The sequence below is a fragment of the Arachis ipaensis genome, chromosome B2 (genome assembly GCF_059453495.1).
Source record: "Arachis ipaensis isolate K30076 ecotype BB chromosome B2, ASM5945349v1, whole genome shotgun sequence".
Taxonomy (NCBI): domain Eukaryota; kingdom Viridiplantae; phylum Streptophyta; class Magnoliopsida; order Fabales; family Fabaceae; genus Arachis; species Arachis ipaensis.
Genome location: NC_142437.1, coordinates 27,857,199 through 27,884,225, shown reverse-complemented (window position 1 = coordinate 27,884,225; position 27,027 = coordinate 27,857,199). Strand labels below are relative to the sequence as shown.

At 34.1% G+C, this 27,027-nt stretch overlaps 2 protein-coding genes and 1 pseudogene across 9 annotated transcripts; 2 read left to right on the top strand and 1 right to left on the bottom strand.

Annotated features, from left to right (window-relative positions):
* Positions 1-371: 371 nt before the first annotated feature.
* Positions 372-5,305, bottom strand: LOC107625153 (HIT-type Zinc finger family protein). 7 transcript variants are annotated; one of them, XR_002357258.2, is made up of 10 exons: positions 4,842-5,300; positions 3,483-3,563; positions 3,331-3,362; positions 2,899-2,940; positions 2,224-2,310; positions 1,925-2,013; positions 1,548-1,598; positions 1,354-1,425; positions 996-1,066; positions 372-912 (listed from the first exon to the last, which is right to left on the bottom strand). XR_002357258.2 is itself a non-coding variant. In XM_016327734.3 (9 exons), exons 2-8 carry the CDS (start codon positions 3,554-3,556, stop codon positions 1,402-1,404), a joined length of 399 nt encoding a protein of 132 aa, XP_016183220.1. In that variant the 5' UTR covers positions 3,557-3,563; positions 4,842-5,300; the 3' UTR covers positions 982-1,066; positions 1,354-1,401. The 7 variants fall into 7 exon arrangements, 6 of the variants coding, with proteins under 6 accessions (XP_016183220.1, XP_088361264.1, XP_016183221.1 ...); XM_016327734.3 differs by lacking the exon at positions 372-912 and having other exon boundaries at positions 982-1,066; XM_088505138.1 differs by lacking the exon at positions 372-912 and having other exon boundaries at positions 982-1,425; positions 2,224-2,298; positions 3,331-3,384; positions 4,842-5,305.
* An 11,674-nt stretch (positions 5,306-16,979) lies between these two features.
* Positions 16,980-19,326, top strand: LOC107625151 (putative prefoldin subunit 4). The gene is made up of 4 exons (XM_016327731.3): positions 16,980-17,104; positions 17,334-17,429; positions 17,532-17,642; positions 18,696-19,326. The coding sequence occupies exons 2-4, from the start codon at positions 17,421-17,423 to the stop codon at positions 18,954-18,956; spliced, it is 381 nt and encodes a 126-aa protein (XP_016183217.1). The 5' UTR covers positions 16,980-17,104; positions 17,334-17,420; the 3' UTR covers positions 18,957-19,326.
* A 4,816-nt stretch (positions 19,327-24,142) lies between these two features.
* On the top strand, positions 24,143-26,421 carry LOC110268789 (uncharacterized; annotated as a pseudogene). The gene is made up of 2 exons (XR_015905280.1): positions 24,143-24,659; positions 25,195-26,421. The product of XR_015905280.1 is annotated as an uncharacterized LOC110268789 (transcript).
* Positions 26,422-27,027: the final 606 nt, after the last annotated feature.

Sequence of the window (27,027 nt, the reverse complement as noted above, 5' to 3'; positions counted from 1 at the left end):
ACAAAATACTAAACAATATGAACAATGGATATATCGAATGTTCAATTCACTAGGTATGCGAATGGTTATCCTAATATTAAAATTTAGGTGGATAATTTGGAATGTAGTGTATTTTTATTTTATTTGGCCCATTTTAGAGCCCATTATTCACATCGTTCACAAAAACCATTGTTTACCTAGCAAAATCCTTTTCTAAATGTTTTGTCAATGAGAGAAACTGAAAAAATTATTCCAAACAGACAAAGAAAAGGACAACAATCTTTGCATTTTTTTTCCAATCTAATACGTTCATGTTCATCAAGCATTAATATCGATGAATGAAATTAAATCATTAATAATTATAAATAACTAAAACTAAGCCACAATAAAAGTTTATATTATAATAAACTTTCGAACATTTTCATCCATGTTACACAGGCCTCCACAGCTAGAGTTATATATCTGAGACAACAGACTAGGATTGGGTTATATAAAGTAACTTCACAACAGAATGTCAAATCAATCTTGTGTAAGTAGATCTTGTGCAAGTAGTGTTTATTTTTGGTTTCGACGGTATTTCCCAACCCGACATATCAAAGACTAATTTGTCGCGATACTGAGCTCCATTTAAAGGGTTTGCCACTGGCTAATAGATTGATGCATGCACAAGGTGGGATTTGAACCCCCAATACTTGTTTAAGCAGACTAGTGAGTTAACCAATAGACCAATCCAATTTGGTTTGTAAGTAGTTTTTATTGTCCAATCATTCGAAAGTTGATAACTTACGGTAACTAAAGATTTATAATAAAAGCTCACTTAAATTAGATTAATTTTGGCATTATTGCTCAATCATCCACTGCTCTTTATCTTGACAAAATTCAATAATTGGACATCCAAGTTGGTTCCGTGTCATTATCAACACATGAAATCTCCTGATATATTGAGCAGTTAAAACTTAACAAAATATAATAAAGATACAAGAAGGCAACAAGATATGAAGATTTGGGAATTATACCTCCAATGTCAACTGCATTCAAAGTAATATTTTTTCACCCATACATTGGCTCAATTAAGATACAAAATTTGCTGCATATGAAAAAGTTGAATCATCATGTTGGGCACAGAACTATACAAATGAAAAATATTACATGTACTCAACTTTAGATCTCATTTTAAGAGACACCATCAGATATTGAGATATCTGTGAATCACTGTTTGGGTTTGGGAGAAAAACTGGGACTCATTTTTTAAATTTAGTTAAGAGACACCTTCGTCTGTGCTTTAAAATAAGTTCCAAAATTAAGTACAAATAACACTACAGAAAATAACTAACCAAACACCGTAAAATTTAGTTTATCGTCAACTCTTCTCACATTTAACTTTCTGCTACAAACTCTTCTTTCAGCAACTAGTACATGCAGTTAGGGATTGATAGTTGATAAAATCTGTCAACCAATGAAGAACAAGGAAGAGTAAGGCTAAAGGTTTATCCAATATGACTCAATACTGTTAAGGATTAACAATGCAGTTGAGGAGACTGCACATGCTAATCAGCAAATAGCATTACCTTATCTGTGAACAAGTGAAATGCCTCCTCAGCCATAGCTTTATCAAGTTCCTGACCAAAGCAACACAAATTTTCAAGGAAATTTCTGTGTAAGTTTTCCTCGGTGACTATTACAACTAGAAGCTAATAAGTAGTAATGATTATTAAAACTGTAACAATTGAGCTATGATTGCTAGGCAAGCAGCTCAATACACTGTTATGTTCAACAACTTTAGTCACTTTCACTTCTTAGATACATTAAAAATAATGTATTTGGATGACTACATTCAAAAATTAATTTTTGAAAGTGAAAATGACTAACGTTGTGAAATGGAGGGAGTAGCGAACATAGACTAATAGATCGGGAACAAGAAAAAAGGAAGTGTCGTCTATCTTACGTTCTCAGGATTTGGGGAACAATTAATGCTGCAAACTAGTTCTTGAAGGGCTTTATTGTTCAAAGCATCACGGATCTCATTGGAAGACACTGCACCAGAAATACAATAACTTTGAACAAAGAAATCACTAATTATTTGTGGCTTTAACACTGAAATTTTGATCCCGTATGTAGGGTATTCTTATGTACGTCTTAAATGTAGAAAAAACTTATACACTCTACCACAAAGACACTTCTAACATCCTTTGTTTTTCTTTGAAACGATGTCTCAAATCATTGACAGCAAAGAATTCTTCATACCTATAGCATCCAGTTGGTGTTTTTGCAGTACCTCAATAGGTTCATCAACAATTAATGGCTTTTCTACAAGTGATTCTGAAACAGCAGCTAATGAACAATACATAAACAAATGTTTGATCACCAAAGTGCTTAAAAGCAATGAATCATTACATAGAATCAAGTTGCCAAAAAGAACAAAGGCTTAGCTCAACAAGAGACAACAGCTTTCCTCCAAAAGCTTATTACAAGGTACTTTTATTCAAAAATAATATTTTTTCACAAAACTACAAGATGTGCAAACCTGCAGATATCTACAAAGTACATAAATACCACATAGGTTTCATTCAAAAAGTAGAGTTTTTAAAGTTTTGCATACTGCTTCTGCATAAGAAAGAAAGTTCATTGCGGAATCAGCCACCTGCAATGCAAGGTAATGCTGCCTAGCATAAATTCAAGTAGTTTGTTCAACAATTCAACACCTTCATAGTGTAAGTATGCTCTTCATATACAAAAATCAACAAGAAAATAACGAGATTGGGAACAAGTGTCATCATCTTTAATACTGAAACAAATATGTACGCCTATCAAATGAAACTTTAAATTCTAATATCCTACAGGAACATCCAACAAGGAAAATCCATCATAACATAGAACACACCATCAAAGCAGTAGCACAAGCAAGCAAATAAAACATACTTGTTTTGTCCTCTTGAGCAGACGGCTTCTCACATGGAAATTCTGCAGCATTGAATTAAGTCTGATCAATTCAATAACCCCTGGACAACCCAAAAAATAAACATCTTCAAATGTTGATTTTCCTTTCCTTTTTCTTTTTTCTTCTTTTTCTTCATTTTAATTTTACTTTTCTAAATACCAAGCAAAGATTGTTTATATATAAATCATGCTAAGATTCTGTGTGTAATCATATAGCACAAGAAGATAGAATATATACACACACACACACACGCATCCCTTTAGAGTAAAACTCCAATCTTGTCTCCAACAAAAAAACACAGGAAAGAGTTATCTATCTCGATAGATCCCTTTCCATGCATTGCATCAAACAAGTAATAGGCAAACAAATAAGGTGAGGATTTACAAGTTAATAACAAACATTCGGCATCATACCTTTGTGATTCTTGAAACATGCCAGAGAACAACTACAATAATCAAGCCAAAAAACTAACATCAAATAGAAGCAATTATTTTTCCTAAAATTGTTTTAAAAATAAAATAAAATAAAAACGATAAAAACTTGTGGGTTTTACAGTTTTACTTACTAAGGCACATAACATGAAGGGCACTTGTACTTGGATTGTGCTTCGTTGCAAACTTGGCATTGTTTAAGACCCATTGAACTTCTATACAAAAATAGAAAAAAAAATGATTAAAAGAATAATAATAAGGTAATCTCAAAGTTTTTTATTGTGGATGGCTGCTCATAGCGGTGAGCCAAAAATCCGCCATAACATTATGTCGTATGACGATGCGGCAAATGGTGGATGACCTAAAAATTAGGTGTACATGCACAAAAAATGCAAAAAAACTGCACATGTAATAAATTATAAAATCTAATCGATATAAGCGATTTTCTACTCATAAGGCATGCAATTAATTCAACAAATTTAGTAGCAAATTCAACAAATAAACATATCATCAAGTCATAACACACCAAAAAACATTAAACATAGAACTTAAATACTGAAAACTAAGAAACTGAAATAAAGGATGGAAAAAGGGAGGTTTACAATTTATAACACTGAAACAGAGGGGAAAATACAACAAAACACCAGAGATCAGAGACAAAGCTTAAAACCATTCCCCTAGATAAGCACAAAGAATCACCTAGAAGAACAAGTCAACAAGTCAAAATCTTCTACTCCATCAGATAATCATAATCATCTAACGGTAACACAAAGAAAGCATCACGAGCTTGAGTCATCATTTCAAATAGTAACAGCAGCAGTATTAAAATTAGGGTTCAAATCACCAAAAACGCTAAAACAGCAGAAGTATTAACTTGTGGAGCTGACATAGATTCGACTCATGAATTAACTTGTAGACTCGTACGAATTTATTTGATATGAATTTTATAAAAAATTATTATTATTATTATATATATATATATATACATAAATCTAGCCATTCAAAATTAACAATATTAACCTTAAAGCATAATAAACTAAAATAGCAACACACATCATAACAAATGTTTTCGAACACATTCATCCTTTACAAGTATTCTTATATAATTAGTACAACATAAAATACACATAATTAAAAAATCTAAATCCGTAATACTAAATCGGTAATTGAAAATTGAACAATATCAAATAATCAAATTAGAGACCCCAAAAAAAATTATAAATTATACTAACACTGTAATTTACAAAATCTGCAATACTAAAAGCAATAAAATAAAATTCATAAATCTTTAGCTCTAAACAACCAAAATAATAAAAATTTGACAATTAAACATTCAATTCAAGTTCAACATCTTATTTACAGTTTACAATTAACTCTAACCAAATCAATTAATTACTAACCGCCATGAACGGATGAACCATCTGACCATCTAACATAAATTATAAGCAATAGGCTAAAATTAAAAGCAATAAAATTTAAAAAGCAAAAAATACCTAAATTAACAAGCAGAGGCTCAAAGAAAGGGCAAAGGAATCCCCGACGGTGAGAGTGCAGCAGGCAGCAGCGACGGCGAGGGTGCAGCAGGCAGCAGCGACGGCGAGGGTGCAGCAGGCAGCAGCGACGGCGAGGGTGCAGCAGGCAGAAGCGACGGCGAGGATACGGCAGGCAGCAGCGACGGCGAGGGTGCAGCAGGCAGAAGCGACGGCGAGGATACGGCAGGCAGCAGTGACAGCGAGGATGCCCCTTTAACGTGAAGTTAGATTAAATGAGAACGCAGGGTCTCGGCCAAGGAGGTGCGACGAACAGTGGTGACAGCGGCGTCGCAAAGAGGAGTGAGTGAGGGTGAGGTTGGGAACGGCGCAGAGGAGAGGACGGAAAGGAGTGAATGAGGGGGGAGGCCTGAGTGTTTAGTGTAACTGTAACCCCAGAAACTCAGAAAGGCGTGTTTTCTGCCTTAACAATTATCTCGAATGAGAACGAAATTTTTTACCAAAAAAAATTTAACTCGGCCCCATAATTAATTCAAAAGGATTAGGTCTCTGTACCAAAAAAAAATTAATATTTTTGTTGGCACATAAGTTAACCAATTCCACAAAAAAAAGAATTAGAGTCGAATTGGATATTTTTTTTTATGGGTCTCGTTGTCTTTTCAAAATAATTATCAGAAGTCGAGTATTCACTCTTTTTTTTTTGGATTAATTACCAAATCAGTTCCGAATATTTTTAAAGTTTATAAATGTCTTACTTCTATTTTTATGTAGAAGTACCATTAACCAACGCTAAAATATTTATAAAAAATTATATTTTTTATTTTTGAAAAAATAAATAATTAAATATTAATTTTTTTGTAATTTTTTTTATTTTATTTCCAGATTCAAAGAAGATATTTTTAGCTCTATTAAATTTTTGCCTCTTTCACTCAATTATTTATTTTATGTTTTTCTTTATTTGTAGTCTCGTTCATTTTTTGATTTTTTTTTTTTGTATTGTACTTGTTTTATTATCTTCGACACCACAATATGTTTTCGTTGCCGCTGTTACACTCGAGTTAACTAAATTGGTACATTGGCCAAATCTATTCAGACTGCACTTAATTCAAAAACAACAATTTAGAATGTCATAATTAGTCATTAAAATAGTGAGACTGAAGATAACTTCATAACTGATCTCTCTGTCAGCTTGACCAATAGACATGTTTTATTTTTTTAATATATTTATTTGGGTACTTAATATTTTACTATTGTAAATTGTACCATGTTATGGCTTGTGTTGATGGTTCGAGCTTTTGTCATCTAAATTAAGGTTGGGACTCCTTGTCGAAGTAAGTGATTGACAAAGTATAATCAGATAATTGGTATTTTGTGCTAATTTTCTCCTCTTTGCTTTAAGATTTTAGCATAGACTATAAGCTATAACATTAGTATTGTAAAATAACTCAAAAATTCTTAGGACTAAATTATCATAACTTGTTTTATTAAAATTTCACTATATACTCTTTTTTTACTTTGAGACTGACTATTTTTATCTTGAGCTAGCATGAAAAAGATTAGTTTAATTAAACAAATTGAATATCATTATACCAGACTCAGAATAAACAACTAATGTGTAATAATTCTATTTAGTTTTTGGTTTTGAAACTTGAATTTTGATAGAAAATAAAAAATCATCGTTATCCTTGAAAAAAAAATTAATTGCTTCTTTGAATTCAATTGTTATATAATGTACTGTGTGATCATTAGTTATTATTTATTGGAATGATTTAAAGAATCTTTCTCTTCAAAACATTGTTCCATATCTTTTCATCTTCTTTGCATTGAAGAGAAACTTGGAAGCGTGCGATATGATGATGAAGCTTTTAGATCATCTTAGAATGAATAAGTGCTAATCTCAAATATGTATCTTAAAATATTATTTCTGCAAGAGTCATTATCATCATTGATTAAGTTAAGAAAACAAACATGACCAAAGTAAATCCAGAGTTTTGAGAGCTGCAATTGATGGATTTAGCCTCCAAATGTGTGTTCGTTTTGAACTGAAATAATTATTAAAGGAATAAAAAATTTGGGCTTGGTGAAGCTGCTATTGTAATGTGAAGAAGTAGCTTAATGTAACTTCATGCAAGAATTATAGGTACAATTTTTATATAAATCTACTTGATGAGTTAATTCGAATTTGTGTTCTTTTGGATGAACTTAAACCACTTTAGTGAATTGAGTAACTTAAATTCATCAAAGTCACCATTGTTCCATTTTTAGCAAAGTCATATTGTTCACCCTTTTTAGGGAATTGACAATTGTTCACCAAGTTAAAACACTACAAATTATTTCTTTATTTTGTGTGTGTTGGAGAAAGAGGAGGACTCATTCTGAAATTTCAAATGTCACAGAAGTTAGTTCCTTCATAGTATTTTAAAATGATTTTACTATAAATTGATCCTTAATATAATTATTTATAAATGGGTAAAAATTGTTCATCATAAAAGTACAAATATAAGATCAAAATGTCCAAAATAGGAATTAACTTAGGAGGGGATATATTGAGATTGTTAGAGTATAAATTAGAATCAATTTAGATCAATTAGTATCATTTATATTTATATAACATATCTGTATATTAATGGTAGGATTTATGTTTTTATTGCTTTGATTCTCCTAACACTTATAAATACCCTTGTACATTGTACCTTTGTGACACACTCAATAATGCACCATCCTTTCTCTAGTTTAATCTCTTGTTTCTAACATGGTATCAAGAGCATAAGTTCCTTTTTTTTTTCTATGAAAATTCATTCATAGCCCCTTTGTTTTCTCTTTTGACAGTGCTATTTGCCCTCGTTTTCGATCTTTTTTCGACGCTTTGATTCGTCACCGCCGCCACCAGCGTGTTCGTCTCGTCGTCAAAATTTCAACACCTCCAAACTCACTGCCTAAAGACCGGTGTCCGCTTCAGGTTCTCTTCTCTCCAGATGCCATCCAGCACTGTGTTAGTGTTGCAAGTGTGAGGAATGCATAAAGTTAGTCCCACATCAAAGAAAGCAAGGAAGAGTGATGAGTTTATAAGATGAGAGACCCATTAACTTGACACCTTAAGGTTTTGAGTTGGATGTGGTGTCTTCTCATCTTATGTTCTCTCGCTTGATTCCTCCCCGAAATCTCTCCGGTGGTCGAGAGCTCTCCGCGGTTGGCCCAACAAGTGGTATCAGAGCCGATAGTTTAATCGGTCTGGCTTTAAGGAGTATTCAAGGTGAAGCATCGAAAGTCTTCTCGGCAAAGGTGGTCCGGGCGACGTGTCCCACGGTGTTTTGCGACAGTGTGATGGACGAATACTCATGTGGTGGGGACGAATACTCATGTGGTGGAGGAGCTAGAAAGAAGGGGAGTTGATGCTTGATGTGGAGACTCACACTTGAGGGGGAGATTGTTAGTGTTGCAAGTGTGAGGAATGCATAAAGTTAGTCCCACATCAAAGAAAGCAATGAAGAGTGATGAGTTTATAAGATGAGAGACCTATTAACTTGACACCTTAAGGTTTTGAGTTGGATGTGGTGTTTTCTCATCTTATGTTCTCTCGCTTGATTCCTCCCCGAAATCTCTCCGGTGGTCGAGAGCTCTCCGCGGTTGGCCCAACACACTGTTGGATCCACGCCCAGGATCAACGGTACCAGACAGCAAGCCCACGTCGAACCCAACCCAGCCCGCCTCTCCGACCCGTGTGCCACCTCCCTGTCCGCGTCAGCATTGACACGTCTCCCTTCTCCTATCACGCGTTGCCACGTGGCATACCCTGCTGACGTGGCAAATAGTGGGACCCTCTCTAAGTTTTTTGTGAGCTCTTTTCGATTCTGTCCTCTATTTTTTGTTTTTGGTCCCGAATTTGCAATTTTTCTCTCATTTCTTTGATCTTTGTATCTACTATTATGGAAAAATCAGATATTTTTGCTGCCACAGACAGAAAGGGTAAATTCTGTCGAAACTGTAACCGTTTTGGACACCTCTTCTCAGACTGTCCTTCTATTGAATGTCGCAAATGCCAATAGAAAGGTCACATTAGCTACAATTGTCCACAACTGTTATGCCGTTATTGCAAGCTCTCGGGACATTTGATTACTACCTGCCCTACTCGCCCATCACGTCCTAATCACCTCAAGTATCATTCTCATCCCAACTTCTCCAAGAATGTGTCTGCTTCTACTATTACTGCTACTACTAAATCTACCATCTTTGCTCTTCTCAACCCGTCTCCTATCTCTCTATCTGATATTGCCTCTCTTCTTAAGCATCTTCTCTCCCTTTCTGGTAATACTCCGATTGCTTTTCGACTCCTCCAGGTAATTCTAAATGGTATTTTGATTCCGGTTGCTTTAATCACATGTCTCTTTTGCGTAATCTTTTCTCGTCTTTGTCTACTACTACAAATGCACCATCTGTCAATACTACTAATGGTTCCCTCTTGCATGCGATACACAAGGGTTTTATTTTTCAGTCAACTCTTAATCTCCATGCTACTTATTATATTCTTAAATTGAACTTTAATCTTATTTCTATTGGTCAACCTGTTGATCTCGATTTTGATGTCAATTTTTTCATTTCTGGTTGTCGTGTACAGGATCGTCGGACGGGACAAATCATCAGGACTTGACGTAAGGTCGAAAGGTTGTTTGAACTCGAGAATCTTATATTCCTCCTGTGTCAAATCTCTGTGCTGCTTCTTCTCAATCTACCTTTCACTTGTGGCATCACCATCTTACCCACAGCTCCTTAGGAAAATTGCATCCTCTGGTGTCTCAGGGTGTTTTGGGTCAGGTTAATAATGAGTCTTTCGATTGCATTTTTTTTGTCAAACTGTCAAACAACCTGATTTTATCTTTTCACAATAATTCATCTCTTGCTTGCTTTCCTTTTGATCTTATCCACTCTGATGTTTGGGACCCCGCTAATATCTACATAAAACCACCTCCGGGTTATCCTTGTCCATCTAGCAAAGTCTATCTCCTTTGCAAGGCACTTTATAGTCTTAAGCAAGCTCCTCGTGAATGGTTTGATAAGTTCAGCACCACTATATGCAATCTAGGTTTCACTTGCAGTCTTCATGAGAATGCTCTCTTTATTCATAAAAGTGATCATGGAGTTGTTCTTCTACTTTTGTATGTTGATGATATGATCATTACTAGAAATGATGCTGATGGTATCTCTGATCTTAAGGCCTCTCTTCACCGTACTTTTGAAATGAAAGATCTTTTCTCTCAATTATTTTCTTGGTCTAGAAGTCATATCCACAGATGACGGCATCTATCTTTCACAAGCTAAGTATGCTTCGGATCTTCTTGCTCGAGCCGGAATTACAGATAGTCGCACTGAGTCTACTCCCCTTAAGCCTAATGTTCGATTTACCCCTATGGATGGTACTGTTTTGGATAATCCTACTCTTTATCGACAGTTAGTTGGAGGACCCATCTACTTGACTGTCACCCGACCAGACATTGCCTATCCAGTTCATGTTCTTAGCCAGTTCTTGTCAGCTCCTCGTACTACTCACTATGCGGTAGTTCTTTGCATTCTTCGCTACATCAAAGGCACCTTATTTCATGGCCTTTATTTTTCTGCCCATTTATCTTTATCTCTTCAGGCGTACTCAGGTGCTGATCGGGTTAGTGATCCCAGTGAACGTCGTTTTACTACTGGTTACTATTTATTTCTTGGTGATGCTCTCGTTTCTTGGTGAGCTAAGAAGCAAATGTTCACTGTTCGCTCAAGCACAGAAGTTGAATACCGTGCTCTTGCTGACACTACTGCTGAGGTTGTCTCGATTCTTTGGCTTCTCGAAGACTTGGGTGCTCCTCAATCATCCTCAACTGAATGTTTTTTGTGACAACCTCAGTGCTATTCAAATTGAGCATAATGATGTATTTCATGGACGCACCAAACGCATTGAGATTGATTGTCACTTTGTCCGACAACGTTTTCTTGTTGATGCTGTTCGCCTCGTAGCTGTTGGAACTTTGGGTCAGACTGTTGATATCTTCACAAAGGCTTGTCATCCTACTCGTTTCCGGACTCTAGTATCCAAACTCAAGATAGTATCCTTAGCTCCCACTTGAGTTTGAAGGGGAGTGTTAGAGTATAAATTAGAATCAATTTAGATAAATTAGTATAATTTATATTTATATAGCATATCTGTATATTAATTATAGGATTGTATGCTTTTATTGCTTTGATTATTTTAGCACCTATAAATATCTTTGTACATTATACCTTTGTGACATTCAATAATACACCATCCTTTCTCCAGTTTAGTCTCTTGTTTCTAACAGAAATAATTTTTTCCATGGCTTTTGGCAAATACTAATAGTAGATATTTAAAAATGATAAGAAAGTATTGCCATTTCATTGATACTACAATCCACCGTATGCACTATACAAGGAATATTACAGAAATAGATTTACTTATCAAAGCATGAGGACTATCATAAATTTTATATATCAAAATCTTATGCTTCAAATATGCTTCCAGTAATAGGAGGCATAAATCAACCTTCACATGTCATGCATTGTAAATAAATTTAGATCCTCTTTGCTCACCAACAGATGTAAAATGGAAGATGAATAATGTACAGGCATTAATATCATTATCCGCCATTATCCACCATTCACAACAGGAAGCATATAATCACTTTTAAATTTAAGCAACAGACCTAAAGCTAGATATCCGGACCAGTGTAAATATCTGTAGGTGTTCCTATCTCTACAAGCCAAGCTTATTCCTCCTCTTCGCCGTCGCATATCTTTGGCCCATTTTGTGTTGTTGTAGTACAACAAGAATTAAAAAGAAAAACATAACTAAGATGCTTATTAGATAATGCTTCTCCTTTTCCTTAAGTGATTTGCATGTTTTGAAAAGGATAATAACATTTTAAAGATAAAAAAAAAAACTAAAAATCTAACCAAACTTATAAATTTTCAATCAGAGACTTTAAAACTCAAGAAAGGGAGCAAATTGAGTTTATAGAACTTCTAAGATCATTTCTACTACCGAGTACCAATGCTATATCCTATGGTGCATGGAATATTAGTGATAGTTCAAAAAGTTACTTCCAAAATGCTGAATATGAATAATCATGATAGTAAGTACACTTCTTTCCTTCATCTTTTCTATAAGAAGGTGAAAGAATGTCTAACTCAGCACAAGGTGTTATTGCTGTGCAAAAAAGTCTAAATTCTGGATTTTAAATTGAATCCAAACTAAATCATTTAAAAAGAATTTAATTTTAAATAAAAAAAATATCCAAATCAAGCTGTATGTATTTTATGTTTGGTGTTTTAAGAGTAAAGTACCAATCCGGTCCCTGTCCATTTCTCCGAATGACAATGCGATCCTTAACCAAAAACATGATCCATTTCGGTCCCTGACCCTGTGCTCCGTCTGCCAACGCGGTCCTTCAGTCACTTTCACGGTGAAAACTTGACAGAAATTGCTGACGTGTGTAGGCAAGTTGATGACATGGATGGCTTGGGTGGTTACGTGGAAGATGGAAGCCCACGTGGCTAGGTGAAATGGATAGGGAAATATTTGTCCTCGTGAGTCGTGAGTAGTCAACAATAATTTCATGAACACCTTTCAACTAAGTAACCCTACAAACTACTTACCACAGTCTTCTGCTTTGTGTATTGTGGACGAGGACAGATAGGTCCCTGTCCATTTCACCCGCTCTACGTGGGCTTCCATCTTCCACGTAATCACCCAAGCCATCCATGTCATCCACTTGCCTACACACGTCAGCAATTTTCGTCAAGTTTTCGCCATGAAAGTGACTGAAGGACTGTGTTGGCAGACGGAGCACAGGGTCAGAGACCGAAATAGATCGTGTTTTTGATTAAGGATTGCGTTGTCATTCTGAAAAATGGACAGGGACTGAGTTAGTACTTTACTCGGTTTTTTAATCCAAACTATTTAGAGCTTGTTTGGAATACTAGAAAATTAAAATTCATTCAAGAATTAAATTATTTTTTTGTTTTGAAATAACTAAAAATAAATGATTTGAATGATTTGAATTTCTTTAAAAATTCTAATTTTTATTTTTTTATTTGTAAATCAGACAAAAAAGGATCTGATTTTTAAATCAATTCTCACACTTTTTAATTTTAAATTATATTCTATTAATATATTATAATTATTTCAAATCATAAAATTGAGTTTCAAATAAAAATAAAACTTTTTTTTTCAAGAAAATAGAATTCTTTTCTCAAGTTAAATGATTTTCAAACAAACTTTTAAACAATTCAAATTCAAATCCAAATCCAAATTAAGATCCAAACTTGCAAAAATCCCTAATTTGAGACTTTTAGCGCTGTTTCCACACACACAGGACACAACATCTTCCCTCTTCCCTCTTAGTCTTCTCCTTTCTCTTCTTCAACTTTGTTGTCTTCGCCGCAACCAGCACCGGAGTAGAACACCGCAATTTCGTAGTTGCCACCACCACCACAAGCACAGCTTCACCTCTGTTTTTCATCTTTTACCTTTTCTCGGACTTTCTTATTCCATTTTTCATCACCGTCTTTTGTTTGTACTTAGAGGAGCTATTTAAATTCACACATGCCTAATGTATGCCGAGTTGAAACCCATTTTGGCCCATGAAATTTTCGACCGGCCTCAATTTCGACCTCCAAATTTATAGTTACCCAATTAACACTCCCAAATATTGGATTGTGCCCCACACTTGCCCCTGTAGCTATCTCCGTTAATGGAGATTTGATGTGGCACGTTAAGTTGACAGAGTGTGTATCCACGTGGCACCCAACTTGCTAGAATGGATGTGTAATGAGTGAATGACGTGGCAAAAGTTGAATGAACTCAATTTGCGATCCTCTTTTCCCAATATGTTCGAGACTTTACTAGAGAAATTGAGTTCATTCAACTTTTGCCACATCATTCACTCATCACACATCCATTCTAGCAAGTTGGGTATCCATGGATACACATTATGTCAATTTAACGTGCCATATCAGATCTCTGTTAATAGAGATATCTACAGGGACAAACGTAGGTCACAATCTAATATTTGGGAGTGTTAATTGGGTAACTATAAATTTAGGAGTCGAAATTGAGGCCGGTCAAAAATTTCAGGGCCAAAATGGTTTCAACTCATACCATATTGTAAACTCTACTCTTAAATACATTGTCATTTTTCATATTTCTAATTATCACATTCCAATTTTAACTAGAAAAGATTCAGCATGAAAATGTTACACTTTCAATTTTTGTTATCTTTCAAAATGATAAAGATATATTTTATTATTTGTAGATATATATTTTTTAAAGGTTGTAGTTGTTTGATGATTTGGTTGGTATTTTTTAATATTTTATAGTTGTTGTTTTAGGAAAATTTTCTAGTGACATTCTTTTGATATTTTAAAAATAATTAAATATTATATAGATTAGTTATTGTTATTAGATTTATAAAGAACCAAATCCTAGTTGTAATGAATCTATATAGGTTAAAAAGATTTTAGTATTAATTTTATTTTTTTAAAAAATATGATTTAAAAATTAGTTTTAAAACTGATTTTTTTGTTAAAAAATCTAGTTTTGAAGTTAAAAAATTTGGTTTAAAAATTGGATTTCTAAAAATTAGTTTTAAAATTGAATTTTTTATTAAAAAAATTTGGTTTTAAGGTTAAAAAATTTAATTTTGAAACTGGATTTTAAATTTAGATGTTAAGAAAATCACATTTAAAATTGGTTTTTATTTGTTCAAATTAGTTTAGAACCGATTTTTTTTTTAATTCGGTTCTAGTTTGATTTTATGAACAAGAAAACTAATTCTAAAATAGATGCCATTTGAATTTTTAAGAAATCAAACCATGCCCACTCCAGCTTAAATATGAAGTATAACATATAACCTTTTATTAAGGGTTATGCTTCGGTGAGAAAAGTTTTTATCCCTCATGTGTAGAAGTGATGTGGCCATTACTGGAGGGCTATGCGTGTAAGCAGTGTTTGGAGAGAGGGAGACATCTCCTGCAATATTTTTAGAGATTGCAGTTATTGTCGTTGTTTAATACTTAATAATGTTGAATGTGTTAGCGTAATGAAAATGATTAAATTTGTGGGCTTTTTTGGTATTTGATTTGAAACTTTTTAAAAAAGATGGGTTGGATTGATAGTAGATATTTTTTATCCATCAAACAAATAAAGATAAAATGAATTTTTTTTCATGAAATCTGTGTAGGTATAATAATAATAATAATAATAATACTAATAATAATAATAATAATAATAATAATAATAATACCAGTACATTTAAAGTATGTTAATCTTGAACTTAGTTTTTTAAAAAAATTATAATTTATTAGCTTTTTCTTTAAATAAAAGAATAATATTATTATAATAAGAATAAAATGTAACTATAACTTAAAAATTTAAAAAGTAGCAACTCAAATAAATAATTTATAAATAAAATTTTTAAATTAGTTTAACAACATTAAAAATTAAATATCTAACATATTAAGAAAGTGTATTTAAAAATTTAAAAAGTAACAACCTAACTAGATAACTTCAAATTTAAAAAATAACAACCTAAGCAAATAACTTAAAATTAAAAAGTAACAACTTAAATAAATAATAAGTTATAATTTAAAAGAATAAACTGCAAATAATTTAAAATTTAAAAAGTAAAAAGTTAAACAAATAACTTAAAATGATAAAAAGAGTTTGTTGTCGATGAAATAAATAAATTTATCAATGAATTTTTTTTAAAAAATAATAAACTTACCAACCAAATAGGTGTAATCAAATCCAGGAGCATTGAGAATGTCAAAACTCATAAAGCTAAATCCATACTATAAGATACTTGACAATTCTAAAAATTTGTGCATATCAGTACGGTGGTTTAAATCCATATTAGTTATTAATTTATTATGTGAATTTAGTTTCTTCGAAAATTATAATTTATTTTTTTCTTTAAATAAAAGAGTAATAATTAAATAATAAGAATAAAATGTAATTATAATTTAAAAATTTTAAAAATACCAACCTAAGTAAATAATTTATAAATAATTTTTAAAAATTAGTTCAATAATATTAAGAATTAAATACCTAATAATCTAATAAAGCGTATTTAAAAATTCAAAAAATAACGATGTAAGAAAATAATAATTTATAATTTATAAATAAAATTTTAAAGATTTTTAGTGACAACACCTAAACAAATAATTTTTAAACTTAATTTATGAGCACCATATTAACATAAAAACTCTCTATTTATATTACTATAAAGATAAAGATTTGATTTTTTCTTATACATATTACAAAAAATAATTATTTTCAAAACAAAAAAAATAATTATTTACGAATGAACATAATTAAATATACGACAAAGATACAGTACGTTTACTTTTATCAAATTGAATCCCATTAAATTATTAATTTAAATTCAATCTATTTTTAAGATAGGAGACTCGAACCCACAACCTCTTAATTGAGTATGAAAAGACTATGTTATTTGAGCTATTATTGATTGACATTTAAATTCAATCTATTTAATTTTTAATTTCAAAAACATTTCATATATTGATCTGTGTATGAAAAAATTACATAAACACTTTTTAATTGCCCAATCATGCCATTAATACATTCTCTTACACTTTCTAAATCATACTATATGAGTGTGAAAACTTTCAATTATTACCTTTAGTCATAATTATATCATCGTATACTATTTAACATACTAATAAATAAAATTCATAACATAAAATTGATATCATTGCAACTTTATCTAAAATCCAAATTAAGCCTTAACAAATGGTATAATCTCTTTATATTTATCTAAAAGACTGCGAGTTCGATTTGAAAAAAAAATAAACTTTAACAAAAATTATAATAGTTCAACTATTTTTTTTCCCTAACAAACAACACTATTGTACAATCCATTCCAACCAAAAACCACACAACTCCATCGAAAATCAGTTATTTTTCCCCCCAAGCCTAACTTTCATATGAAACAAATAAATAATCACATTTTTATCGCTAAAACCAACAACAATCAACTGAAAATTAACCAAATAACAAAAACATTCAAAGTTCAGTAAAAAAAGCCCACAACCTTAATTAACAACATTAACCATTAATAAATTTCACTTAATTAATCTCTTTCTGTCAATACATAACACAGATTTTAACAGTTTACAGATCTTGTTTTCCTCCATCGAGAGACACACCACACGCGTTCGTTTTTCGTTTGCCCAGCTACGTTCAACAGGTAAAGAACAAAAATTGCTTCCTCACCTCAATATTGTGTTTTTCTTTTTTGGTTCTTTTATTAATTTTACTTTTTAGTTTCGCGAGATTTTAAACAAAAGCAAGCAAAAAAGAATGATTACATACTAATTTACTCGATTATTCTTGTGTTTATTACTGATATAAACATTTAATTAATTAAAAAAAAGTATCCCATTTTTGTGTTTAATATATCTTCACCCCAATTTTAGTTAACGAGAGTTGTCAACAGTAGCTCCCAGTGGTACTGAAACTGATACTGTGATTGGAATCAGGAAACCCTAAATTGGGTCAATAGCATGCAGCAGGTAATAAAAATCCCTAGCTTCGGGGAATGTTCCTTTGAATCGCAATCTTCTTTCTATTATTTTCCCTCCTAATTTATGATATTCCATTTTTCGTCGTTAAAGGGAGGAGGATCCGACACGGAAGTGACATGGGAGGACCAGCAGAACATCAATAAGTTCGGAAGATTGAACAATCGCTTTCATGAGCTCGAGGATGAGATCAAAATCGCCAAGGTAACCATATTTTTTTGTTTCTTTTCATTTTTCTTTTCTATTTTTGTTTATTTAGCTCTGTTTTGAGTTTAGTTGTTAGTATATGAGTAGAATAAGCACTCAAATGCATCCTTATAGTTTATAACTTGATGGTAGAAACGGATTGAAAGAATGGATTGAAAGAACAAAAGAAATCACAGGATATGCATTGATTTACTTGTTTAGTTACAGGGTGGGGTTTTAGTTTATTCCTTAATCATCACTATAATAAGTTAGGAGCTAGGACCCTGCAGAATAAACCATCATTTTTATCTTTAAAGATTGATTAATTTGCTCAGAAAAATGTTCCCCCAATGACTACTAACTGTATTCCTAAAAGATTCTTCCACTTGATCAATACACCCAAAGTAAGAACCAGTATGTCGGCAACCTAATATTTCCTCGGCCAGAATAGTTTTTTACTCAACCAAAATGGAACATCTAAGGGTACTGCTGGAGTGTAATTATGGGCAAAATGCAGTTTACTTGCGACTGTGTTGGTTTTCATTTGGCAAGAATGTTATGAGTGACATAGTAGATACGAAACCTAGCTGGATTGATCAGTATCAATATCGACATTCAATACTATCCCTGGATAATGTACACCCTTGCAGAGAATACATTAGTGATGAGTTTTATGGAGAACTAGGCGCCTAATTGAAAAAAGAGAAAAAAGAAAAATGGTTTAACATTTTGCCTACCCCTCAAACTCATTAACAATGAGCTAACATGCCGGTTTGTCCAATATGCAAAACTGAGAGCAACAGAGTCCTGAGTAATCGATTAGATTATATGAAATGGTAGAGAGGAAAAATATATTCAATCTTATTACCTTATATATCCTCTAAAATCAAGTATGTGGATGACTGGTTGTGACACTGTGTATATCAGATATGGAATTTATAAACTCCTCTGTTCTGCAAGTCTTGTCCTAGTTTGATTTTTGAAGCCATACAACCTTCTTGCAAAGGCAAGCCCCTGGTTGGCATGTTTTTGATGTTGTGATACAAATGCAAGGGATGATTTCTTCTACAGGAAACAAATGATAATTTGGAAGATGCGAGCAATGAGTTGATTCTCACAGATGAAGATGTGGTTCGGTTTCAAATAGGTGAGGTCTTTGCACATGTGCCAAAGGATGAAGTCGAGAATAGGATAGAAAACATGAAAGAGGTGACAAGCCAGAAACTGACAAAGCTTGACGAGGAGAAACAATCTGTGGTTGCTCAGATGGCTGAACTGAAGAAGATTTTGTATGGCAAGTTCAAGGACTCGATCAATCTTGAGGAGGATTAGTAGCTTTCTTGTTCATAGGTCTTTTTGGGTTGATTTGAACTCTATTGGACTTTGGGAATTTTTCAATCAGATTGTCCGATGTTTTATTTCATTTCATGTTTAGAGTATTTTCTTGCTTGTAATCTAGTGGAAATGGACCTCCTTTTCTTCATGTCTTTGGTTTCATTATTCTCTGTCATTTTCTTCTCTAGTTGATCGATCCTAAAGAAAATCTTTAATCACCTTTGTTGATTATGACTATGAAAAATCTGTCACTTTGGATAAGTAACAGCGAGAGCGGCATGTGTTTTAGTTGCATTACTCTTAAATCTTGCTGAGATAGAAGTGGCTGTCATTTGAAAAAATAAAATAAAATAAATTGTGTCGAGCATTGACTGGTACGTTTTTGAGACAAATATAAGTTGTCGTTTCATTTCAGTAATTCAGTTGATTGATATGTTCAACAATTGGACTTGAACTCTTCCATTAACATGATAACTATGAAAAGATTGGGTTAGTTTTGTCTAATTATTCCAATCTTTGATGGATATATATTTTATATTTTTCATTGTTAGAAACTTAGAATTGTTCGCACTAAATTTTTCATGATTAAAAATAATAACTTACCTTACTTTTGTGTATGCTGTTAACAATCAAATTTGAACTTGTGACAGTTGGGACCTTGTATAAAGTACTTAAATCTATTGTCACCAAGGTTACATTTGAAAAAGAGATCCAGAGACAAAGACTAAGACTAAATTAAATTTCTGCATTGTATTTGATATAAATTATGTAGAATTGAATTATGTTTTATATTATATTTGGTGTAGGAATGATTCACGACTATCTAAATTGCTACAAGTTTTTGTTGCTTAGTGATAATCAATCTATATCATGTGGAGTCAACAAAATGAAATAAGAGATTGGTAAATAATAAAATAATAAATTAATTACAATTAAATTTATAATTTTCATTATATATGAATTTTACTTATTTTAAGAACTACTGACACTATATTTTTCACTTTACCAACGATCTTACTCCACAGGGACTTGATTTCACCAAAATAGGCATCAATTGAGATCATTGTACAAAACCAGACAGCGTAGATATAATTGTATAATGTTTTATCCGATGATTAACCAACTGACAAATAAAAAATTCAGCAACATAGAGCTATGTCTCTGTAAAGAATGCCAATAACGGAATGACGTATTTATCCTACGACTATGAAACAATACAATTCCAAAAATCTTAGAAATTGAAATAAAACAATTGCGAGTTAAGTGCACATGACTTAAATATAAGTGCACATGACTTAAATATAAGCTAATTCATTTTCTTTCTACCCTAGGAAAATCAAAATTGCAATTATAAGTGTCCATGACTTAAATTAGTGGCTTACACCAGAGCTACCTTCACATTTCATAATAAGCAAACATTACTGATTTGTACGTCTAAACAGCAATTAACTATAACAAATCCTAACGTCCTTGAAAATTGCATGTGCCAAATAAACAAACTAACAAAAAAAGTCAATTTTCACAACAAAAGAATAGCAAATCCCATAGCAATGGTTACAATCATGGTCCTGAAAATTGGACCAGATCGGCCAATTCAATCAGATTAATCGAGAACTAGTTATTTGACCAGTTCAATCCATCTCCAAAACCATTCTGCAATAAATCGGAGAAAAAATCGATCGAACCGATGGTTAATTATCGAACTGGCCAAACCGGCTGGGTTTTTGAAAGTGTCAGTTTCTCAAAATCCAACAGACGGCGTCATTTGAATAAAAAAAAAAAAAAAAAAAGCAAAACTGAAGCTTAACCATATGCAACCCATTTCGAAGAGCACCCACCACACCTCCTCAACCCTAATTTCCCTCTTCTAACTTCCTCCAACAAACTCCACCGTCACAACCACAATCGTTGCCGGATCGGAGCTGCTATCAGCGGATCGAAGCAGTTGTCACCGTCGCGCATCGAAGCAGTTGTCACCGTCGCGCATCGAAGCAGCTGTCAGCGGCGTCGTTGGCTTGAACTCTGAACTTTGAAGCTTCTGGTGTCGCGAACGTCTACTCAGCCCTGTTCTCCTCGCCATCGCAAACGTGCATGTTCTCCTCGCCGTCGTTCCAGTATCTCCAGAAGCTTCCTTCCTCCAACAAGTTCACCTACAACTGCGACAACCACACCTTCAACTTCCTCGTTGATAATGGCTTCAGTCAGTTCCCCTCTTTTTCTCTCTAGATCTGTTTTTCTCTGATTCAATTGTGTACATATGTAAGCATCTTTCCAACTGTATGCTTCTTTCTCCTTAATTGTTTTCATCTTATAGTTTTTGCACTTGTTATAATATAGCTTCCGGTGCTCCCAAAATTGCCCTAATTAAAGATATAGCCTTTCTTTTGATTCTCTGGCATGATGTGTTAATAATTAGATTGATAGCAGAAATTTTTGAATTACAGATTGTCATGATAAAGATGAACAATTAGCTACAAAATATAATATTTTATTAGTATGTTTATTGTTTGTGTGATCCTTTTAGATTTACTGGGTTGTGAACAAGGTTCTGAAAATCGGTTCGAACTGGTCGGTCGAACTGGTCAAACCACGAACCGAAGGGAATAACGGTTCGGACAGATATTGAAACCGGAGATTTGAAAAACCGACATTAGACCGTCGAGCCGGCCGAAAACTGGTCGGTTGAACCGAATCGGGACCAGGCTGGTTTTTTAAATTTTGCAAAAAACGCCATCGTTTTGGATGCTGGAATACCCTAGCCAATTACCCAACCCAGCAACCTTAGCTCCACACGACGGCTAAACGCGAACCCATCCCTCCATCACCCTCCAGCACCTCCTTCCTCTCACCGTCATCGATCTCACTCCCTCACCTTCGTCCAGCTCCCGCCGCCGTCGCGGAAACGAGCTTCGAAGCCACCGTCGTTATCGTGCAGCTACTGTTTCAGCTTTGAAAGCACCGTCATGCAGCTCTGTTCCATTGTCGCCGGGCTCGCCTCCTGCCTCCGTCGCACAGCTCTGTTCCATCGTCGCCGGTGCTATCTCTGTTCCACCTGTCATCCCTTCGGTCGTGCCCTTGTCCCCCTCTTGCTTAGGATCTGCTCTGCTCTGTTCCAGGGCTTCTAGCTTCTAGGTATTCTTTTTTAATAATAATTGTGGAATAATTGTTGTAAGTTAATCTGTGAAATTGTTATGGGTTGAATAATTGTTGAATAAGTGTTAATTAATCTGTGAATCTTGCTGTTTTTACTGTGAATTATTCCATTGTTAATGATTCTGATAATTCATCCGCAGAAGGTGATGGGGTCTTCAGGCTTGAATCCTTTGAAACTAAGTGTTGCATGTGGGGTATGCCTGTTTTGTGTCTTCTTCGCTGCTGTGCTCTGTTGACCGTTGTGCTGTGTTTTTGTGTTCAATTAAAATTTTTCTGAGAATTTAGCTTTGCCATGCTTTGATAAATTGTGCCAATTATGCATTTTTTGAAATTGGTATGCCTCTGTAGATTCTAAATAGTGTGCTTCATGTTTCTGATTTTAATGATTTGAGTAGTTTATGAAGCATAGTTCACTGTTATTGCAAATGATTTGGGACTGCTTTTGAGGAGTGTATGAAGCAGATTACTTGCTGTGTTTGGATATTAATTAAATTGGTTAATTTGTTATTTGAGCCATGTTACAGCTTGTTGTTAAATAAAGTTTAAAGCTTCAATATCCATTTATTAGTTGCCAATGTTAATATTATTAATAATATTAACAATAATACTAATCACAAAGTGGAGAGGGATTGTAGAATTTGTCACATAGGTTTGGAGAGTGATAGTTTTGAGTCTGGTGTTCCAATTGAATTGGGTTGTGCTTGTAAAGATGATTTTGTTGCTGCTCACAAAGTATGTGCCGAGACATGGTTTAAGATTAAGGGGAATTTGAGTATAAATCCCATCTTTACTTTATTCTGTTTAACTGCAAAATTTGGTTTTTGATATTTTTTAATGCTGAATTTGATTGATTCTGTGGATATTTTAGACACCTTTTTGTTTATGATTCATGGAATTGAGAATTGGATTGTTTGGTATTGCTCTATATGCATACTTGTTGTATGTCTTGGTGCTGAGTTTGACAAATATTCTCAATTACTTACCCCTATGGTTTCCTTCTTGAACGGGATTTTATTTTTCCAAAAGAAATCATAGAGAATTAGGGTCGTGAATTGTTTAACTGAGTGATGAGTGTAAAGCTGAAGATGATGAGGACAAAAGTGCTTGGAAACATTAAACATATATTTGAAGTGTTTCAAAAAAAAAACTTGAGTTTGTATTTTGATAAGATCATATGGTTTTGATTGATGACATTTCATGTAGTCTTTTTAAATTTGGAAGATATTTTAAGATTTATATTAGACTATAATTATATTTTAGTATGTATATTTATAATTTATTTATTTTTTATTTTAAAACGGTTTTTCCGGTTGAATTATGGTTGGATCGGTTGGACCAATAAACCAATAAACTAGTAATTAGAGCGGTTCGATGACCGGTTCGGTTCTCAGAACCTTGGTTGTAAATTGTAATTTTCCACTAGGGACTAAGTTCTTAAGAGCCTGAATTTGTTCATTTTTTTTAATTCTGATAGAAATTAATGAACAATGGTGATGATGCTGTGATGAATAGCTAAGTGGGTTCAAAAAAGGAGATTCTGTGTTGGATTGTCACGAAGTTTGTAGCTAGAATTGAACTATGGAAGGATATAGTAGTAAATTAGTAATGCTGTATTGGATCCTCAAATTCTTGTGCCTGTGTTATGATGATATCAACTAAACTATACATATTCATTTCCTTTTGATCATTTCTGGTTCTCAACTCTGTTATTCCACTTGTCTTGAAATTCTCATTATATTTATTTATTTCAAGCTCAATTCTGTATATTTAAAAAATATTAAATTTAAATATTTGAAATCTGTATATTAAATTTTTAATAATTTTATTTTATTTTTAATTAAACCGGCTGAACCCTGATTGAACTTCGGTTAAATATTTGAACCGTTGAACCAATCACTCTACCGGTTTATTGATCGGTTCGGATCTCGCAACCTTGATTATTATAAATATTTATATTTAATAAATAAACTATTTATTAAATATAAAATTTTATTTGTTATAACATTTTTCAAGAACTATCACAGGCGGAATATTTCGGATACTGAACTAGGAAGGCGTGGCAAGCAGATATTTGGAGCCGGGGAACCAAAAACTGGTGGTTTCCCCTTTCTCCATCCTCGTTTCCACCGCAATTCAGGTTCCCCCTTCATCCCCACCAAAACGAAAAAGAGAATGAATCTTTTAATCCCCAATATCCCACAGCAGATCTCATTCTCCAAATCAGTGTCACTGTCACTCTCAGTGTCGGTGACACCTACTCCCCAGCCCCCGTGCGCCCTCGGTTTCCCGCCATAATCCGAATGGGCGGGGACCGAGGACGTACCCAGGCGGGGTCTCCAAGTGGCAGTGGAAGCGCATGCAGGCCAAGAAGGCCAAGCAGCTTCTCAAAGCCCGCCTCTCCCGCGAGCGTCACATTTATGAGATGCGCAAGCGGGCCGAGCTCCGGGCTGCCGTCTCTGACCTCGAGAGACCCTGGGAGCCAGTCCAGCAGGCCCCCACCTTGTTCTCGGTGTGGGCCGACGAGCAGGTCAAGGTCCTTGCCGACAGGTTAGAAGTTAGTTATGCAAATTGTGCATCGCTTGTTATGCTAAGTCAATGTGATGATTGTGACATAATTCAAGTTAGTTATGCAAACTGATTTTAGAAAAAACACAAGTAGTTGAACAATTTCATCATTTGGGATCCCTATTGATCACAGGTTCCTGAAGGCAGGTGAATAACATTTCATTAAAGTGAAAATCTTTCGGTTGCTAAATTAATAAAATTTCGTTTCCCAGGGATTAAGTTATTTAATTGGTTAGACCTAGATTCATCAGTTCTAGTTATGAAAATTGTTCTTCGCACCTGTGATAGAGCTAGTTAGACTGTTAGAGTTAACTGCATCAGTTGAGATTAATTTATAAAAAATGTTATCAGTACCTTTGATAGTGTTAAGTTAGTCAGCTAGAGTTAGTGGCGATAGTTTGAAGTTAAATATGCAAGTTGTACTACTCACTTGTTATAGGATCTGCTTCATTTATTGATGTCGGAATGTACAGAATGCACTGTTCATTGGACAGTCTTATCATTTGTTTGAGTACAGGTTCCAAAGACCTGGTGGGTTTGACCTCTGGAGCGAGAAGGACGGGCCTCAGTTGTTTGAAACTCCTGATGAGTTGCCATCTGCAAGGTTCTTCCCCAAAGGGGTTGTTCATAGTATCAGGCCTTATAGGAGGATTGATGCTGATGAGTTGCTGGGGAAGGGTAGCGGGGTTAGTGATCATAGAGATGGAGAGGATTCTTCTTCTGCTGCAAGGTTTTTATCTGAGGGTCTGGATGATGAGTATGATGATCAGGAGTGTTCTTCAGCTTTGTTGAGCTCTTCAGAGAATAATGGGGTGAGTGTTGATGGTGGATTGAAGAATAATGGGAGGAATGGACAGAGGCTTTTGTCTGAGCATGTTGACAATGAAGGGTTTTCTTCTTCTCCTTTGGATTATGGGAGGAAGGGAGTGAATTCTGGCAGCCAAATGAGGAAGAATAGGAATGGAAGCAGGCTTATGTCAGAGGGTGGTCGTGATGGGTTTGATAATGAAGTGTGTTCTTCTTCTTCTTCTTCTCCTTTGAGTTATGGAAGAAGTGGTGGGAATTATGATGGTAGAATGAGAAGGAATACGAATGGAAGGAGGCCTTTTTCAAAGGATGATGATTATGGATCTGATGATGGAGAGTATTCCTTTTCTCCTTTCAATTCTGAGAGGAATGGAGTTGACGGCAGAATGAGGAAGAATGGGAATGGAAGGAGGTTTCCATCAAGGGATGTTAGTGGGTCTGATGATGGAGAGTATCCCTCTTCTCCTTTCAGTTCTGAGAGGAATGGAGGGACTGTTGATGGCAGAATGAGGAAGAATGGGAATGGAAGGAGGTTGGCGTCCAGGGATGTTAATGGGTCTAATGGGTCTTACTCTGGCCGAGTTGGTTCTGGTATGAGGCAGGGTCGGGGTAATCCTAGCGCCAACAGAAGAGGTAGTGCTAACAGAAGAGGTGGAACATACAGTAGCAGAAATTCAAGCTATGATTCGCCAAGAGTCAGATGCTAATTCTGAAGTTTATGATATGGATTTGCAACAGGATGGAAGTTACGGGTTCCCCAGGAAGAGTGAGCAATCTGAATCTAGAAATTGTTGATGGTTTGAACACTCAGTCAATCAAGGCATTGTAGAGGATGAATGGAGTGCTGCTAACGGCAAAATGTTTCTTGAGGAAGGTGACAGATGCAGAAAACGTATTGCCATTTTGGTAGGCCTTTCTAGTCAGCTTAATTCCTCAGAATTTATTGATTCCATGAAAACAACAATGTCTTGTCTGAATATGCGGCAAGTTGAATTTGCACAAGGACCTGTCAAATACTATATTATTTTGTATATATTACATTTGAGTCTTGAAAGAAACATTACTCGTTATAGCTATTCATCATTTATGTCTTTAGTTGAAATCCATAGAAGTTTTAATTTTCATGATTGCCATGTAGTTCTTCCTTGGTGATCTGTTCTTTAATTCTGTGGTAACTGACCTAAAGTATTGGTATAGATTTGTTGAAACAATCTCAATATGATGAATTGCTGATCAATTCTTAAATTGTATTATTCAGAGTAGCTTAATTCCTCTTTCTTTCTTTTCAGCTGAAACATTCTAATTTCAACACAAAAAAACCTGGTATTTTTATTGTACCAATTAATACTTTCTCATGTTATTAGATATTGACTGTGTATGAATCTGAATAAAATTCTGGATAAACACTTGGAACTTAGTAGATATTAGCACATGCCTTCTCTATGCTATGTGTCAGACTTATTCATGCTTTTATGTTAGACTTCATTACGATTGGGTTAGTTTTGTATAATTATTCCAATCTTTGATGGATATATATTTTATA